This window comes from Xenopus tropicalis, chromosome 6 (assembly GCF_000004195.4).
Source record: "Xenopus tropicalis strain Nigerian chromosome 6, UCB_Xtro_10.0, whole genome shotgun sequence".
NCBI classification, from domain to species: Eukaryota; Metazoa; Chordata; class Amphibia; order Anura; family Pipidae; genus Xenopus; species Xenopus tropicalis.
The window spans coordinates 152374142-152390444 of record NC_030682.2 but is presented as its reverse complement, the minus strand read 5'-3'; the positions used below and the strand labels follow the sequence as shown (position 1 = coordinate 152390444).

The window sequence follows — 16303 nt, the reverse complement described above, 5'->3', positions numbered from 1 at the left end:
GGAAAGGGTGTTGGGAGTCCCAGTATAGTGTGAGGGCTTCCTATGAAACACATGTAACCAGGGTAGAACCTACAGCCAGTAACTGGGTTGTGTGTGTCAGAATGTTCCGTATATATAATAAGGAGAGTATAGTGTAGGTTTGGGCAGGTAGAATGTTCCGTGTATATAATAGGGAGAGTATAGTGTAGGTTTGGGCAGGTAGAATGTTCCGTGTATATAATAGGAAGAGTATAGCGTAGGTTTGGGCAGGTAGAATGTTCCGTGTATATAATAGGAAGAGTATAGCGTAGGTTTGGGCAGGTAGAATGTTCCGTACATATAATAGGGAGAGTATAGTGTAGGTTTGGGCAGGTAGAATGTTCCGTGTATATAATAGGGAGAGTATAGTGTAGGTTTGGGCAGGTAAAATGTTCCCTGTATATAATAGGGAGAGTATAGTGTAGGTTTGGGCAGATAGAATGTTCCGTGTATATAATAATGAGAGTATAGTGTAGGTTTGGGCGGATAGAATGTTCCGTGTATATAATAGGGAGAGTATAGTGTAGGTTTGGGCAGATAGAATGTTCCGTGTATATAATAATGAGAGTATAGTGTAGGTTTGGGCGGATAGAATGTTCCGTGTATATAATAGGGAGAGTATAGTGTAGGTTTGGGCGGATAGAATGTTCCATGTATATAATAGGGAGAGTATAGTGTAGGTTTGGGCAGGTAAAATGTTCCCTGTATATAATAGGGAGAGTATAGTGTAGGTTTGGGCAGGTAGAATGTTCCGTGTATATAATAATGAGAGTATAGTGTAGGTTTGGGCGGATAGAATGTTCCGTGTATATAATAGGGAGAGTATAGTGTAGGTTTGGGCAGATAGAATGTTCCGTACATAGTGTAGGTTTGGGCAGATAGAATGTTCCGTACATAGTGTAGGTTTGGGCAGATAGAATGTTCTGTACATATAATAGGGAGAGTATAGTGTAGGTTTTGGCAGATAGAATGTTCCGTACGTAGTGTAGGTTTGGGCAGATAGAATGTTCCGTACATAGAGTAGGGAGAGTATAGTGTAGGTTTGGGTGGATAGAATGTTCTGTACATATAATAGGGAGAGTATAGTGTAGGTTTTGGCAGATAGAATGTTCCGTACGTAGTGTAGGTTTGGGCAGATAGAATGTTCCGTACATAGAGTAGGGAGAGTATAGTGTAGGTTTGGGTGGATAGAATGTTCCGTACATATAATAGGGAGAGTATAGTGTAGGTTTGGGCAGATAGAATGTTCCGTACATATAATAGGAAGAGTATAGTGTAGGTTTGGGTGGATAGAATGTTCCGTACATATAATAGGGAGAGTATAGTGTAGGTTTGGGTGGATAGAATGTTCCGTACATAGAATAGGGAGAGTATAGTGTAGGTTTGGGCGGATAGAATGTTCCGTACATATAATAGGGAGAGTATAGTGTAGGTTTGGGTGGATAGAATGTTCCGTACATATAATAGGGAGAGTATAGTGTAGGTTTGGGTGGATAGAATGTTCCGTACATATAATAGGGAGAGTATAGTGTAGGTTTGGGTGGATAGAATGTTCCGTACATAGAATAGGGAGAGTATAGTGTAGGTTTGGGCAGATAGAATGTTCCGTACATATAATAGGGAGAGTATAGTGTAGGTTTGGGCAGATAGAATGTTCCGTACATAGTGTAGGTTTGGGCAGATAGAATGTTCCGTACATATAATAGGGAGAGTATAGTGTAGGTTTGGGCAGATAGAATGTTCCGTACATAGTGTGGGTTTGGGCAGATAGAATGTTCCGTACATATAATAGGGAGAGTATAGTGTAGGTTTGGGCAGATAGAATGTTCCGTACATATAATAGGGAGAGTATAGTGTAGGTTTGGGCAGATAGAATGTTCCGTACATATAATAGGGAGAGTATAGTGTAGGTTTGGGTGGATAGAATGTTCCGTACATATAATAGAGAGAGTATAGTGTAGGTTTGGGCAGATAGAATGTTCCGTACATATAATAGGGAGAGTATAGTGTAGGTTTGGGTGGATAGAATGTTCCGTACATAGAATAGGGAGAGTATAGTGTAGGTTTGGGTGGATAGAATGTTCCGTACATAGAATAGGGAGAGTATAGTGTAGGTTTGGGCAGATAGAATGTTCTGTACATATAATAGGGAGAGTATAGTGTAGGTTTGGGCAGATAGAATGTTCCGTACATATAATAGGAAGAGTATAGTGTAGGTTTGGGCAGATAGAATGTTCCGTACATATAATAGGGAGAGTATAGTGTAGGTTTGGGCAGGTAGAATGTTCCGTACATAGTGTAGGTTTGGGCAGATAGAATGTTCCGTACATATAATAGGGAGAGTATAGTGTAGGTTTGGGCAGATAGAATGTTCCGTACATATAATAGGGAGAGTATAGTGTAGGTTTGGGTGGATAGAATGTTCCGTACATATAATAGGGAGAGTATAGTGTAGGTTTGGGCGGATAGAATGTTCCGTACATAGAATAGGGAGAGTATAGTGTAGGTTTGGGTGGATAGAATGTTCCGTACATAGAATAGGGAGAGTATAGTGTAGGTTTGGGTGGATAGAATGTTCCGTACATAGAATAGGGAGAGTATAGTGTAGGTTTGGGCAGATAGAATGTTCCGTACATAGAATAGGGAGAGTATAGTGTAGGTTTGGGCAGATAGAATGTTCCGTACATAGAATAGGGAGAGTATAGTGTAGGTTTGGGCAGATAGAATGTTCCGTACATAGAATAGGGAGAGTATAGTGTAGGTTTGGGCAGATAGAATGTTCCGTACATATAATAGGGAGAGTATAGTGTAGGTTTGGGTGGATAGAATGTTCCGTACATATAATAGGGAGAGTATAGTGTAGGTTTGGGCAGATAGAATGTTCCGTACATATAATAGGGAGAGTATAGTGTAGGTTTGGGCAGATAGAATGTTCCGTACATAGTGTAGGTTTGGGCAGATAGAATGTTCCGTACATAGTGTAGGTTTGGGCAGATAGAATGTTCCGTACATATAATAGGGAGAGTATAGTGTAGGTTTGGGCAGATAGAATGTTCCGTACATAGTGTAGGTTTGGGCAGATAGAATGTTCCGTACATAGAGTAGGTTTGGGCAGATAGAATGTTTCGTACATAGTGTAGGTTTGGGCAGATAGAATGTTCCGTACATAGTGTAGGTTTGGGCAGATAGAATGTTCCGTACATATAATAGGGAGAGTATAGTGTAGGTTTGGGCAGATAGAATGTTCCGTACATAGAGTAGGTTTGGGCAGATAGAATGTTCCGTACATATAATAGGGAGAGTATAGAGTAGGTTTGGGCAGATAGAATGTTCCGTACATATAATAGGGAGAGTATAGAGTAGGTTTGGGCAGATAGAATGTTCCGTACATATATAGGGAGAGTATAGTGTAGGTTTGGGCAGATAGAATGTTCCGTACATAGAGTAGGTTTGGGCAGATAGAATGTTCCGTACATATAATAGGGAGAGTATAGAGTAGGTTTGGGCAGATAGAATGTTCCGTACATATAATAGGGAGAGTATAGAGTAGGTTTGGGCAGATAGAATGTTCCGTACATAGAGTAGGTTTGGGCAGATTGAATGTTCCGTACATAGTGTAGGTTTGGGCAGATAGAATGTTCCGTACATAGAGTAGGTTTGGGCAGATAGAATGTTCCGTACATAGAGTAGGTTTGGGCAGATAGAATGTTCCGTACATATAATAGGGAGAGTATAGTGTAGGTTTGGGCAGATAGAATGTTCCGTACATAGTGTAGGTTTGGGCAGATAGAATGTTCCGTACATATAATAGGGAGAGTATAGTGTAGGTTTGGGCAGATAGAATGTTCCGTACATAGAGTAGGTTTGGGCAGATAGAATGTTCCGTACATATAATAGGGAGAGTATAGTGTAGGTTTGGGCAGATAGAATGTTCCGTACATAGTGTAGGTTTGGGCAGATAGAATGTTCCGTACATAGAGTAGGTTTGGGCAGATAGAATGTTTCGTACATAGTGTAGGTTTGGGCAGATAGAATGTTCCGTACATAGTGTAGGTTTGGGCAGATAGAATGTTCCGTACATATAATAGGGAGAGTATAGTGTAGGTTTGGGCAGATAGAATGTTCCGTACATAGAGAAGGTTTGGGCAGATAGAATGTTCCGTACATATAATAGGGAGAGTATAGAGTAGGTTTGGGCAGATAGAATGTTCCGTACATATAATAGGGAGAGTATAGAGTAGGTTTGGGCAGATAGAATGTTCCGTACATATAATAGGGAGAGTATAGTGTAGGTTTGGGCAGATAGAATGTTCCGTACATAGAGTAGGTTTGGGCAGATAGAATGTTCCGTACATATAATAGGGAGAGTATAGAGTAGGTTTGGGCAGATAGAATGTTCCGTACATATAATAGGGAGAGTATAGAGTAGGTTTGGGCAGATAGAATGTTCCGTACATAGAGTAGGTTTGGGCAGATTGAATGTTCCGTACATAGTGTAGGTTTGGGCAGATAGAATGTTCCGTACATAGAGTAGGTTTGGGCAGATAGAATGTTCCGTACATAGAGTAGGTTTGGGCAGATAGAATGTTCCGTACATATAATAGGGAGAGTATAGTGTAGGTTTGGGCAGATAGAATGTTCCGTACATAGTGTAGGTTTGGGCAGATAGAATGTTCCGTACATATAATAGGGAGAGTATAGTGTAGGTTTGGGCAGATAGAATGTTCCGTACATAGTGTAGGTTTGGGCAGATAGAATGTTCCGTACATAGAGTAGGTTTGGGCAGATAGAATGTTTCGTACATAGTGTAGGTTTGGGCAGATAGAATGTTCCGTACATAGTGTAGGTTTGGGCAGATAGAATGTTCCGTACATATAATAGGGAGAGTATAGTGTAGGTTTGGGCAGATAGAATGTTCCGTACATAGAGAAGGTTTGGGCAGATAGAATGTTCCGTACATATAATAGGGAGAGTATAGAGTAGGTTTGGGCAGATAGAATGTTCCGTACATATAATAGGGAGAGTATAGAGTAGGTTTGGGCAGATAGAATGTTCCGTACATATAATAGGGAGAGTATAGTGTAGGTTTGGGCAGATAGAATGTTCCGTACATAGAGTAGGTTTGGGCAGATAGAATGTTCCGTACATATAATAGGGAGAGTATAGAGTAGGTTTGGGCAGATAGAATGTTCCGTACATATAATAGGGAGAGTATAGAGTAGGTTTGGGCAGATAGAATGTTCCGTACATAGAGTAGGTTTGGGCAGATTGAATGTTCCGTACATAGTGTAGGTTTGGGCAGATAGAATGTTCCGTACATAGAGTAGGTTTGGGCAGATAGAATGTTCCGTACATAGAGTAGGTTTGGGCAGATAGAATGTTCCGTACATATAATAGGGAGAGTATAGTGTAGGTTTGGGCAGATAGAATGTTCCGTACATAGTGTAGGTTTGGGCAGATAGAATGTTCCGTACATATAATAGGGAGAGTATAGTGTAGGTTTGGGCAGATAGAATGTTCCGTACATAGAGTAGGTTTGGGCAGATAGAATGTTCCGTACATATAATAGGGAGAGTATAGTGTAGGTTTGGGCAGATAGAATGTTCCGTACATAGTGTAGGTTTGGGCAGATAGAATGTTCCGTACATAGAGTAGGTTTGGGCAGATAGAATGTCGGTGTCGCGTTACTTTTGGGCCGAGACGCTAGAAGTTTCCAGGATAATTCCCTTTAACAAATGGAGACAAAGAACTTGCATCAGAGCTGAGAGGAGCCAAGGACTTTGGGTCATGGAAAAATCCTTCGGTCCCAGCCAAGCTGCTCTCCCCGGGCCGGCGCTGGCCTTGCATCAAACCACTGATTCTCCATCCCCACCGAGCTGGAAGCCGATCCGGTAACACTAGTAGCCGGGCTGGTTATCTGCTGTGGGGGAGAGGGGGCCTGGCTGGGGGCCACACTCAGGGGCAAGTCCCCCCTTTCAGCCCCGCGGCCCCTCTCTTCTCTGTGCTCAGATGGAACATGTGACAGATCAGGGGCCCTCGGTGACGTGATGTGGCCCTTAGTCCCTCCCTCCCATATGTACCCAATCCATCATTTATTGGCCCCGCCCCCTCTGACTTTTCAGGGTTAAATGCCCTTTTCCATCCTCCAATCAGTTGGGCCCCTTTATCCCTATTGAGAATGAGATTTTATTGATTCCCTTTATAACGAATGGTCCGGGCCACACTGGGGATACAAATATGGGCCCCTTACAGTCTGCGTACAACACTGCCCCCCTGTGGGACCCAATGGTACCTCAGGCCCAATGACAAAATCTTCCTTTTATACAGTTTCCTGCCCAATTCCAGTCCATTTGGTGCCCCCGAGATGTGATGGTTTAGCCGGGTCTCTATATTTCCCATCAGTACCTGCTCCCATTCCCCCTCTCTTACTCACAGACACACATACCCCTGTGCTGGGTGGGGGGACATACCCCTGTGGCCAGGGGGGGGACAAACCCCTGTGGCCGGGGGGGGACATACCCCTGTGGCCGGGGGGGGGGGACACATACCCCTGTGGCCGGGGGGGGGGACACATACCCCTGTGGGGGTGGGGGGGCCCTATGCTTGGGGGACACACACTGAAAATGCGGCCCATAGAATGGGGGGCATATAATACACTCACCCCTGACCTTTTGAGGTGTAACAAACCTTGTTATTGCCCCATCCGAGGGCAGCTAATCTGCTTTATGTGCATTGGAGTAGATGTTTGCCCTGCCTCTGTACCCCTGCTGCCCTAACACCCTTCAGATCTACTATTGTACCCACCACTGGCGCTGAGCATTGGGGGTGGGGCAGTTAGGGAGCAGAGGGGGCAATAGAATGGTAATTTGGTTCCGATCCTTCAGCTTTTGCGCAGCAGTAACCTGGGCAACCTGATTGTCATTGAGCCCCTGATGGACAACATGACGAGTCGGCTGAAGGATGGCGCCGTGACCGTGCGTATGTTGGCGGTGCGGGGGCTGGGCAATATGGCCGCTGGAGCCCCTGACAAGGTGAGACCCTGGCATGGCTGTGTATTGGCGGTGCCCGCTGTGCCCAACCCCTAACCGTGTTGTTGTACCAGGTACGGAAGCACGGCCCCCAGCTCCTCACCGCCATGATCAACGCTATGGACGACAGGGAGGACCCGGAGCACATTGTCACCCAAGAGGCCATGTCCAGCCTGTGCCTCCTGCTGCCCTACGTACAGGAGAAGGACATCCGCTCCCTCCTTATCCACACCGCCATCCGCGTCCGGCCCTTCTTCGACCACGTGAGTCCGTGACGGTCAATATGGCCATTTGGGGGCCTCCGTGTTATTAGTCTGCCCCCCTCTCTGTTAGTGGGGCCCTTTCCCAGCCTCCATGAACTGCTTCTGATGCTCTCTGGGTTATAATGCTTGTGTTGCTGTGCTGGGGGTATCGGGGTCAGCCATCTTGGTGGTGATGCCTTTGATGCCACCGTCTTGGCCTATGGTGATGCCCTTGGTGCCACCATGTTGGCCTCTGGTGATGCCCTTGGTGCCACCATGTTGGCCTCTGGTGATGCCCTTAGTGCCACCATCTTGGCCTGTGGTGATGCCCTTGGTGCCACCATCTTGGCCTCTGGTGATGCCTTTGGTGCCACCATCTTGGCCTCTGGTGATGCCTTTGGTGCCACCATCTTGGCCTCTGGTGATGCCCTTGGTGCCCCCATCTTGGCCTCTGGTGATGCCTTTGGTGCCACCATCTTGGCCCGTGGTGATGCCTTTGGTGCCACCATCTTGGCCCGTGGTGATGCCCTTGGTGCCACCATGTTGGCCCGTGGTGATGCCCTTGGTGCCACCATGTTGGCCTGCAGAAGAGTAGGCTGCAGTTCTTCTGTCTCCATATAACTGTCTGGATCTTCCTGGTTCTGATCTAGTGGCTCGGGGGAGAAGAAGCTGTAAGAATGGTGTTGGTTCTGGTGCAGCAGTTCTGGGGTTGGCTGAGATATTGGGGCGCCTTAATGTCCGTGTTTCTTTCAGGAGAGGGAGGAGCTCCGCAAGGCTTCCATTTCTCTTTTCGGGAATCTCATCAAGTTCTGCTCCGGGAATGGGAATGGGGAGGAGGTATTTTATGAGCAAATGATGAGCGGTCTCGTGGCGCTGCTGCTCCACCTGCAGGACCCCCGGGCCGACGTGGTAAAGGTGCGTTTGTACTGTAACTCCCAGCTCCATGTATGATGTTAGCGTGTGTGTTACTTCCCCCGGGTGCGTCTGTGTTAGTTCCCCCGGGTACATGGGGTGCGTGTGTGTTAGTTCCCCCGGGTGCGTCTGTGTTAGTTCCCCCGGGTACATGGGGTGCGTGTGTGTTAGTTCCCCCGGGTGCGTCTGTGTTAGTTCCCCCGGGTACATGGGGTGCGTGTGTGTTAGTTCCCCCGGGTGCGTCTGTGTTAGTTCCCCCGGGTACATGGGGCGCATCTGTGTTAGTTCCCCCGGGTACATGGGGCGCATCTGTGTTAGTTCCCCCGGGTACATGGGGCGCATCTGTGTCGGTTCCCCCGGGTACATGGGGCGCATCTGTGTCGGTTCCCCCGGGTACATGGGGCGCATCTGTGTCGGTTCCCCTGGGTACATGGGGCGCATCTGTGTCGGTTCCCCCGGGTGCATGGGGTGCATTTGTGTTAGTTCCCCCGGGTACATGGGGTGCATTTGTGTCTGTTCCCCCGGGTACATGGGGCGCATCTGTGTCGGTTCCCCCGGGTACATGGGGCGCATCTGTGTCGGTTCCCCCGGGTACATGGGGCGCATCTGTGTCGGTTCCCCCGGGTACATGGGGCACATCTGTGTCGGTTCCCCCGGGTACATGGGGCGCATCTGTGTCGGTTCCCCCGGGTACATGGGGCGCATCTGTGGGAAGTTTATACCCAGATCAGTGTTGCCCCACACTGCCCGGGTGTCCCCATGTGACGCACCCAAGGTGTGAATGTTGCCCCTATCAGGGGTATCAGGCAGGACTGTGATTTTCTCTGCTCCTTCCAGGCCTGTAAGTTTGCCCTACAGATGTGCGCCCCCCGCATGAACAACCCCAGCCTGGCGGACATGTTCCTGAGCCACCTCCAGCCGGAGCGCGGGCTGCACTATGGCGAGTTCATGAATAACGTGTGCAAACACCTGGTACGGAGCGAGGGGGCAGAACATGGGGGGGGGGGGGGCAGTCTGGGGAATGCAGAGGGTTTAACAGGTGATGGGAGGGATTTAGGGGGGTCAGAGAGCTAGGGGGGGAATGGGGAGGGGTCTAAGGGATTTGGGGGGTCAGAGAGTTGAATTGGAGGGGGATGTGGGGGGTCAGGGGACACAGTTTGAGGGGTGCAGCTGTTCTGTGTCTGTAGTTACAGGGGACCCCGGAGCTGCTCTCCCGCCTCATTCAGACCAACGTCAGTTATTTCAAGAGCATCTGGCCTGATATCCGCGCAGCTGCCCCCCTCTTTATAGGTAGGTGTGATCACATGACTTCCTGCCTGATCTGCCCCACCCACCTCAGGCTCACCGGAGTTTGTCCCACTCACTGCCGGGTGGCACTGACAGCAGGGAACTGTGGAACATAGCCCCTCCCACTGCAGGGTGGCACTGACAGCAGGGAACTGTGGGACATAGCCCCTCCCACTGCAGGGTGACACTGACAGCAGGGAACTCTGGGACTTAGCCCCTCCCACTGCAGGGTGACACTGACACAGGGAACTCTGGGACATAGCCCCTCCCACTGCAGGGTGACACTGACAGCAGGGAACTCTGGGACATAGCAACCCCCAATTCAGGGTGACACTGACAGCAGGGAACTCTGGTAATAGCCCCTCCCACTGCAGGGTGACACTGACAGCAGGGAACTCTGGTAATAGCCCCTCCCACTGCAGGGTGACACTGACAGCAGGGAACTCTGGGACATAGCAACCCCCAATTCAGGGTGACACTGACAGCAGGGAACTCTGGTAATAGCCCCTCCCACTGCAGGGTGACACTGACAGCAGGGAACTCTGGGACTTAGCCCCTCCCACTGCAGAGTGACACTGACAGCAGGGAACTCTGGGACTTAGCCCCTCCCACTGCAGAGTGACACTGACAGCAGGGAACTCTGGGACTTAGCCCCTCCCACTGCAGAGTGACACTGACAGCAGGGAACTCTGGGACATAGACTCTGCCCCTCCCACTGCAGGGTTACACAGACAGTGGGGTGGGGGTGTGTGACACTAAGCTAATAGGCTCCTCCCTCTCTCTCCGGCAGGGTTCCTGGTGCTGCACATGCAGGAGGATCAGACCAAACAAGTTGATCTGGAACATTTAGTCTCCTGTAAGTTTCCCCATTACCTTCTGTGTCTGCCCCTCCCTCTACCCCTCCCCTTATGTGCCCTGGGGGGGGGGGGGAACCCGTGTATCTCATAGTCGGGGGGGGGGGGGGGGGGTTGCTGTCCATGAGACTGACAGTGTGTGTGGGTGTGCCAGTGTGTGTGTGGGTGTGTGTGTGCCAGTGTGTGTGTGTAGGTGCCAGTGTGTGTGTGTGTAGGTGCCAGTGTGTGGGTGTGTGTGTGCCAGTGTGTGTGTGGGTGTGTGTGTGCCAGTGTGTGTGTGTAGGTGCCAGTGTGTGTGTGTGTAGGTGCCAGTGTGTGGGTGTGTGTGTGCCAGTGTGTGTGTGTGTAGGTGCCAGTGTGTGGGTGTGTGTGTGCCAGTGTGTGTGTGTAGGTGCCAGTGTGTGTGTGTGTGTGTAGGTGCCAGTGTGTGTGTGTGTGTGTGCCAGTGTGTGTGTGTAGGTGCCAGTGTGTGTGTGTGTGTGTAGGTGCCAGTGTGTGTGTGTGTGTAGGTGCCAGTGTGTGTGTGTGTGTGTGCCAGTGTGTGTGTGTAGGTGCCAGTGTGTGTGTGTGTGTGTAGGTGCCAGTGTGTGTGTGTGTGTAGGTGCCAGTGTGTGGGTGTGTGTGTAGGTGCCAGTGTGTGTGTGTGTGTAGGTGCCAGTGTGTGGGTGTGTGTGTGCCAGTGTGTGTGTGTAGGTGCCAGTGTGTGTGTGTGTGCCAGTGTGTGTGTGTAGGTGCCAGTGTGTGTGTGTAGGTGCCAGTGTGTGTGTGTGTGTGTAGGTGCCAGTGTGTGGGTGTGCCAGTGTGTGTGTGTAGGTGCCAGTGTGTGGGTGTGTGTGTGCCAGTGTGTGTGTGTGTAGGTGCCAGTGTGTGTGTGTGTAGGTGCCAGTGTGTGTGTGTGTAGGTGCCAGTGTGTGTGTGGGTGTGTGTGTGCCAGTGTGTGTGTGGGTGTGTGTGTGCCAGTGTGTGTGTGTGTGTGTAGGTGCCAGTGTGTGTGTGTGTGTAGGTGCCAGTGTGTGGGTGTGTGTGTGCCAGTGTGGGTGTGTGTGTGCCAGTGTGTGGGTGTGTGTGTAGGTGCCAGTGTGTGTGTGTGTAGGTGCCAGTGTGTGTGTGGGTGTGTGAGTGCCAGTGTGTGGGTGTGTGTGTGCCAGTGTGTGTGTGTGTAGGTGCCAGTGTGTGGGTGTGTGTGTGCCAGTGTGTGTGTGGGTGTGTGAGTGCCAGTGTGTGTAGGTGCCCCTCTGCGTCAAATTAGAGAGGCTTCAGATGGGTTTTTTGCCTTCCTCTGGATCAACTAGTAGTTAGGCAGGTTATATATAGGCATTATGGTTGAACTTGATGGACGTGTGTCTTTTTTCAACCCAACTTACTATGTTACTATGTGTGTGGGTGTGTGTAGGTGCCAGTGTGTGTAGGTGCCGGTGTGGGGGTGTGTGGGTGCCGGTGAGTGGGTGGTTGTGGGTGCCAGTGTGTGTGTTCCAGTTGGTGGGTGTGTGTGGGTGCCAGTGGGTGTGGGTGCCAGTGTGTGTCTGCCAGTGGGTGGGTGTGGGTGACAGTGTGTGGGTGCCAGTGGGTGGGTGCCGGTGTGTGTTTGGGTGCCAGTGTGGGTGCCAGTGTGGGTGTCAGTGGGTGGGTGTGGGTGACAGTGTGTGGGTGCCAGTGGGTGGGTGCCGGTGTGTGTTTGGGTGCCAGTGTGGGTGCCAGTGTGGGTGTCAGTGGGTGGGTGTGGGTGACAGTGTGTGGGTGCCAGTGGGTGGGGGCCGGTGAGTGAGGGGCTGAGGGGGCCGGTGAGGGGCTGAGGGGCTGCCCCCCCGGGGGCCGGTAAGTGAGGGGCTGAGGGGGCCGCTGAGGGGCTGCCCCCCCGGGGGCCGGTAAGTGAGGGGCTGAGGGGGCCGGTGAGTGAGGGGCTGAGGGGCTGCCCCCCCGGGGGCCGGTGAGTGAGGGGCTGAGGGGGCCGGTGAGTGAGGGGCTGCCCCCCCGGGGGCCGGTGAGTGAGGGGCTGAGGGGGCCGGTGAGTGAGGGGCTGAGGGGCTGCCCCCCCGGGGGCCAGTAAGTGAGGGGCTGAGGGGGCCGGTGAGTGAGGGGCTGAGGGGCTGCCCCCCCGGGGGCCGGTAAGTGAGGGGCTGAGTGGGCCGGTGAGTGAGGGGCTGCCCCCCCGGGGGCCGGTGAGTGAGGGGCTGAGGGGGCCGGTGAGTGAGGGGCTGAGGGGCTGCCCCCCGGGGGCCGGTAAGTGAGGGGCTGAGGGGGCCGGTGAGTGAGGGGCTGAGGGGCTGCCCCCCTGGGTGCCGGTAAGTGAGGGGCTGAGGGGGCCGGTGAGTGAGGGGCTGCCCCCCCGGGGGCCGGTGAGTGAGGGGCTGAGGGGGCCGGTGAGTGAGGGGCTGCCCCCCCGGGGGCCGGTGAGTGAGGGGCTGAGGGGGCCGGTGAGTGAGGGGCTGCCCCCCCGGGGGCCGGTGAGTGAGGGGTTGAGGGGGCCGGTGAGTGAGGGGTTGAGGGGGCCGGTGAGTGAGGGGCTGCAGGAAGCGCAGAGACATCGTTACTCACTCAGCTCAGTAATCAGAGGCCGGAACTGACAGCTGCCCATTGGGTCCCAGTAATAACAGCTACTGGAAGCGCCACAGACCCACAGCCTGAGCCTGGGGGGGGAGAGAGACTGCCGGGCTGTGTGAGAGAGACTGCTGGGCTGTGTGAGAGAGTGCCGGGCTGTGTGTGAGAGACTGCCGGGCTGTGTGTGTGAGAGACTGCCGGGCTGTGTGTGAGAGAGACTGCCGGGCTGTGTGTGAGAGAGACTGCCGGGCTGTGTGTGAGAGAGACTGCCGGGCTGTGTGTGAGAGAGACTGCCGGGCTGTGTGTGAGAGAGACTGCCGGGCTGTGTGTGAGAGAGACTGCCGGGCTGTGTGTGAGAGAGACTGCCGGGCTGTGTGTGAGAGAGACTGCCGGGCTGTGTGTGAGAGAGACTGCTGGGCTGTGTGTGAGAGAGACTGCCGGGCTGTGTGTGAGAGAGACTGCCGGGCTGTGTGTGTGAGAGACTGCCGGGCTGTGTGTGAGAGAGACTGCCGGGCTGTATGAGAGAGACTGCCGGGCTGTGTGTGAGAGAGACTGCCGGGCTGTGTGTGAGAGAGACTGCCGGGCTGTGTGTGAGAGAGACTGCCGGGCTGTGTGTGAGAGAGACTGCCGGGCTGTGTGTGAGAGAGACTGCCGGGCTGTGTGTGAGAGAGACTGCCGGGCTGTGTGTGAGAGAGACTGCGGGCTGTATGAGAGAGACTGCCGGGCTGTGTGTGAGAGACTGCCGGGCTGTGTGCGAGACTGCCGGGCTGTTTGTGAGAGACTGCCGGGCTTTTTGTGAGAGACTGCCGGGCTGTGTGAGAGACTGCCGGGCTGTGTGTGTGAGAGACTGCCGGGCTGTGTGTGTGTGTGCGAGAGTGCCGGGCTGTGTGTGTGTGAGCGAGAGTGCCGGGCTGTGTGTGTGTGAGCGAGAGTGCCGGGCTGTGTGTGTGTGTGAGCGAGAGTGTCGGGCTGTGTGTGTGTGAGCGAGAGTGCGGGCTGTGTGTGTGTGAGCGAGAGTGTCGGGCTGTGTGTGTGTGAGCGAGAGTGCCGGGCTGTGTGTGTGTGAGCGAGAGTGCCGGGCTGTGTGTGTGTGAGCGAGAGTGCCGGGCTGTGTGTGTGTGAGCGAGAGTGTCGGGCTGTGTGTGTGTGAGCGAGAGTGTCGGGCTGTGTGTGTGTGAGCGAGAGTGTCGGGCTGTGTGTGTGTGAGCGAGAGTGTCGGGCTGTGTGTGTGTGAGCGAGAGTGCCGGGCTGTGTGTGTGTGAGCGAGAGTGTCGGGCTGTGTGTGTGTGAGCGAGAGTGCCGGGCTGTGTGTGTGTGTGAGCGAGAGTGCCATGTTTAAGACAGAGTGGGGGGGAATGTGACAGTTGGGGGGGCAGAGAGTTATTGGGCTGAGATTCTGTGACTGTTCCGTTTCTGTCCCCCCCGTTCCAGCGCTGATCGTTCTGCTGAAGGACCCGCACCCCCCAGTCCGTGCCCGGGCCTCCGAGACTATTGGGCGCCTGGTCAGGTTTGCGCAGTCAGAACCGACCCAAGTGGCCCCCCGGGCCCTATAGAGACTTTGTGCTGCTCTGGCTGCCGGGACTGAGTATCAGCTGAGCGGTCACTAAGCAACGAGTGGCACCCAAGTACCAGCCTGGCACCCCCTGCTCTGCCCGCTGCAACATTCCATAGGGCCCCTCCTACTGTGGGCACATCCGGGAATCCGTGGGGCCCCTCCTACATACCGTGGGCACATCCGGGAATCCGTGGGGCCCCTCCTACGTACCGTGGGCACATCCGGGAATCCGTGGGGCCCCTCCTACCTACCGTGGGCACATCGGGGGAATCCGTGGGGCCCCTCCTACCTACCGTGGGCACATCGGGGAATCCGTGGGGCCCCTCCTACGTACCGTGGGCACATCCGGGAATCCGTGGGGTCCCTCCTACATACCGTGGGCACATCCGGGAATCCGTGGGGCCCCTCCTACGTACCGTGGGCACATCGGGGGAATCCGTGGGGCCCCTCCTACCTACCGTGGGCACATCGGGGAATCCGTGGGCCCCTCCTACGTACCGTGGGCACATCCGGGAATCCGTGGGGTCCCTCCTACATACCGTGGGCACATCCGGGAATCCGTGGGGCCCCTCCTACGTACCGTGGGCACATCGGGGGAATCCGTGGGGCCCCTCCTACCTACCGTGGGCACATCGGGGGAATCCGTGGGGCCCCTCCTACCTACCGTGGGCACATCGGGGGAATCCGTGGGGCCCCTCCTACCTACCGTGGCACATCGGGGAATCCGTGGGGCCCCTCCTACCTACCGTGGGCACATCGGGGAATCCGTGGGGCCCCTCCTACCTACCGTGGGCACATCGGGGAATCCGTGGGGCCCTCCTACCTACCGTGGGCACATCGGGGAATCCGTGGGGCCCCTCCTACCTACCGTGGGCACATCGGGGAATCCGTGGGGCCCCTCCTACCTACCGTGGGCAGCATCGGGGAATCCGTGGGGCCCCTCCTACCTACCGTGGGCACATCGGGGAATCCGTGGGGCCCCTCCTACCTACCTTGGGCACATGGGGGAATCCGTGGGGCCCCTCCTACCTACCGTGGGCACATCGGGGAATCCGTGGGGCCCCTCCTACCTACCGTGGGCACATCGGGGAATCCGTGGGGCCCCTCCTACCTACCGTGGGCACATCGGGGAATCCGTGGGGCCCCTCCTACCTACCGTGGGCACATCGGGGAATCCGTGGGGCCCCTCCTATGTTCCGTGGGCACATGGGGGAATCCGTGGGGCCCCTCCTATGTTCCGTGGGCACATGGGGGAATCCGTGGGGCCCCTATCTTGCACCCACTTACTGTGCAACCCATAATCAGGCAAATTCTGCCCTTGGCCCAGTGCCCCACCTGAGCCACACCCCTCATCTTTGGGCCACACCCAAAATCTTTGGGCCACCCCCCCCATAGGAGTCCTATTACTGTCTCCCCCATTCTAGTGGGTACGACGCCCCCACATTTTTGCCAGTTTGAAGAGATTTTGGGGAGTCCACACAAAGCTCTGATTGGCCATTGGCAAGCGAGTGGGCTCATCAGCTGACTGTGCGTATATGGGCCAATCAGGTGGGTTCTAGTTGGCGCGGCTTGGGGTTCGGGGAGTTGTTTTTGCCCAATTGACGGGTTTCGTTAATAAAGAGAAATGAGTTATTTTGGATATAAATGGACAGTTTGGTCGGGTCTCTCCCCCCCCCCATCAGGTAATTCAGGGTCACACAGTGGGGGATCCACACAACAGCCAATAGGAGCCTGGGTACAGATCTTGGCTCAGCCAATGAGAATACAATGTCCCAGAAACAGAATGTGCCTGTAATTATAGATGCAGGGGGATTAGCCAATGAGAAGCAGCCTCACTGCCAGCCAACATAGGGAGACAACTGCCAATCG

General features: G+C 53.6%; 1 protein-coding gene across 4 annotated transcripts in view; it reads left to right on the top strand.

Moving 5' to 3' along the window:
* The window catches only part of mroh1 (maestro heat-like repeat family member 1), a 74743-nt gene extending 58670 nt beyond the window's left edge, over nt 1–16073 (top strand). For all 4 annotated transcript variants that reach the window (XM_031904563.1, XM_031904566.1, XM_031904562.1 and 1 more), the window contains 7 exons: nt 6903–7049; nt 7121–7309; nt 8042–8203; nt 9038–9172; nt 9388–9490; nt 10278–10343; nt 14311–16073. In XM_031904563.1, the coding sequence (XP_031760423.1) occupies nt 6903–7049; nt 7121–7309; nt 8042–8203; nt 9038–9172; nt 9388–9490; nt 10278–10343; nt 14311–14432 (924 nt within the window). In that variant the 3' untranslated portion in view covers nt 14433–16073. The remainder of the gene's footprint in view (nt 1–6902; nt 7050–7120; nt 7310–8041; nt 8204–9037; nt 9173–9387; nt 9491–10277; nt 10344–14310) is intronic.
* Nucleotides 16074–16303: the final 230 nt, after the last annotated feature.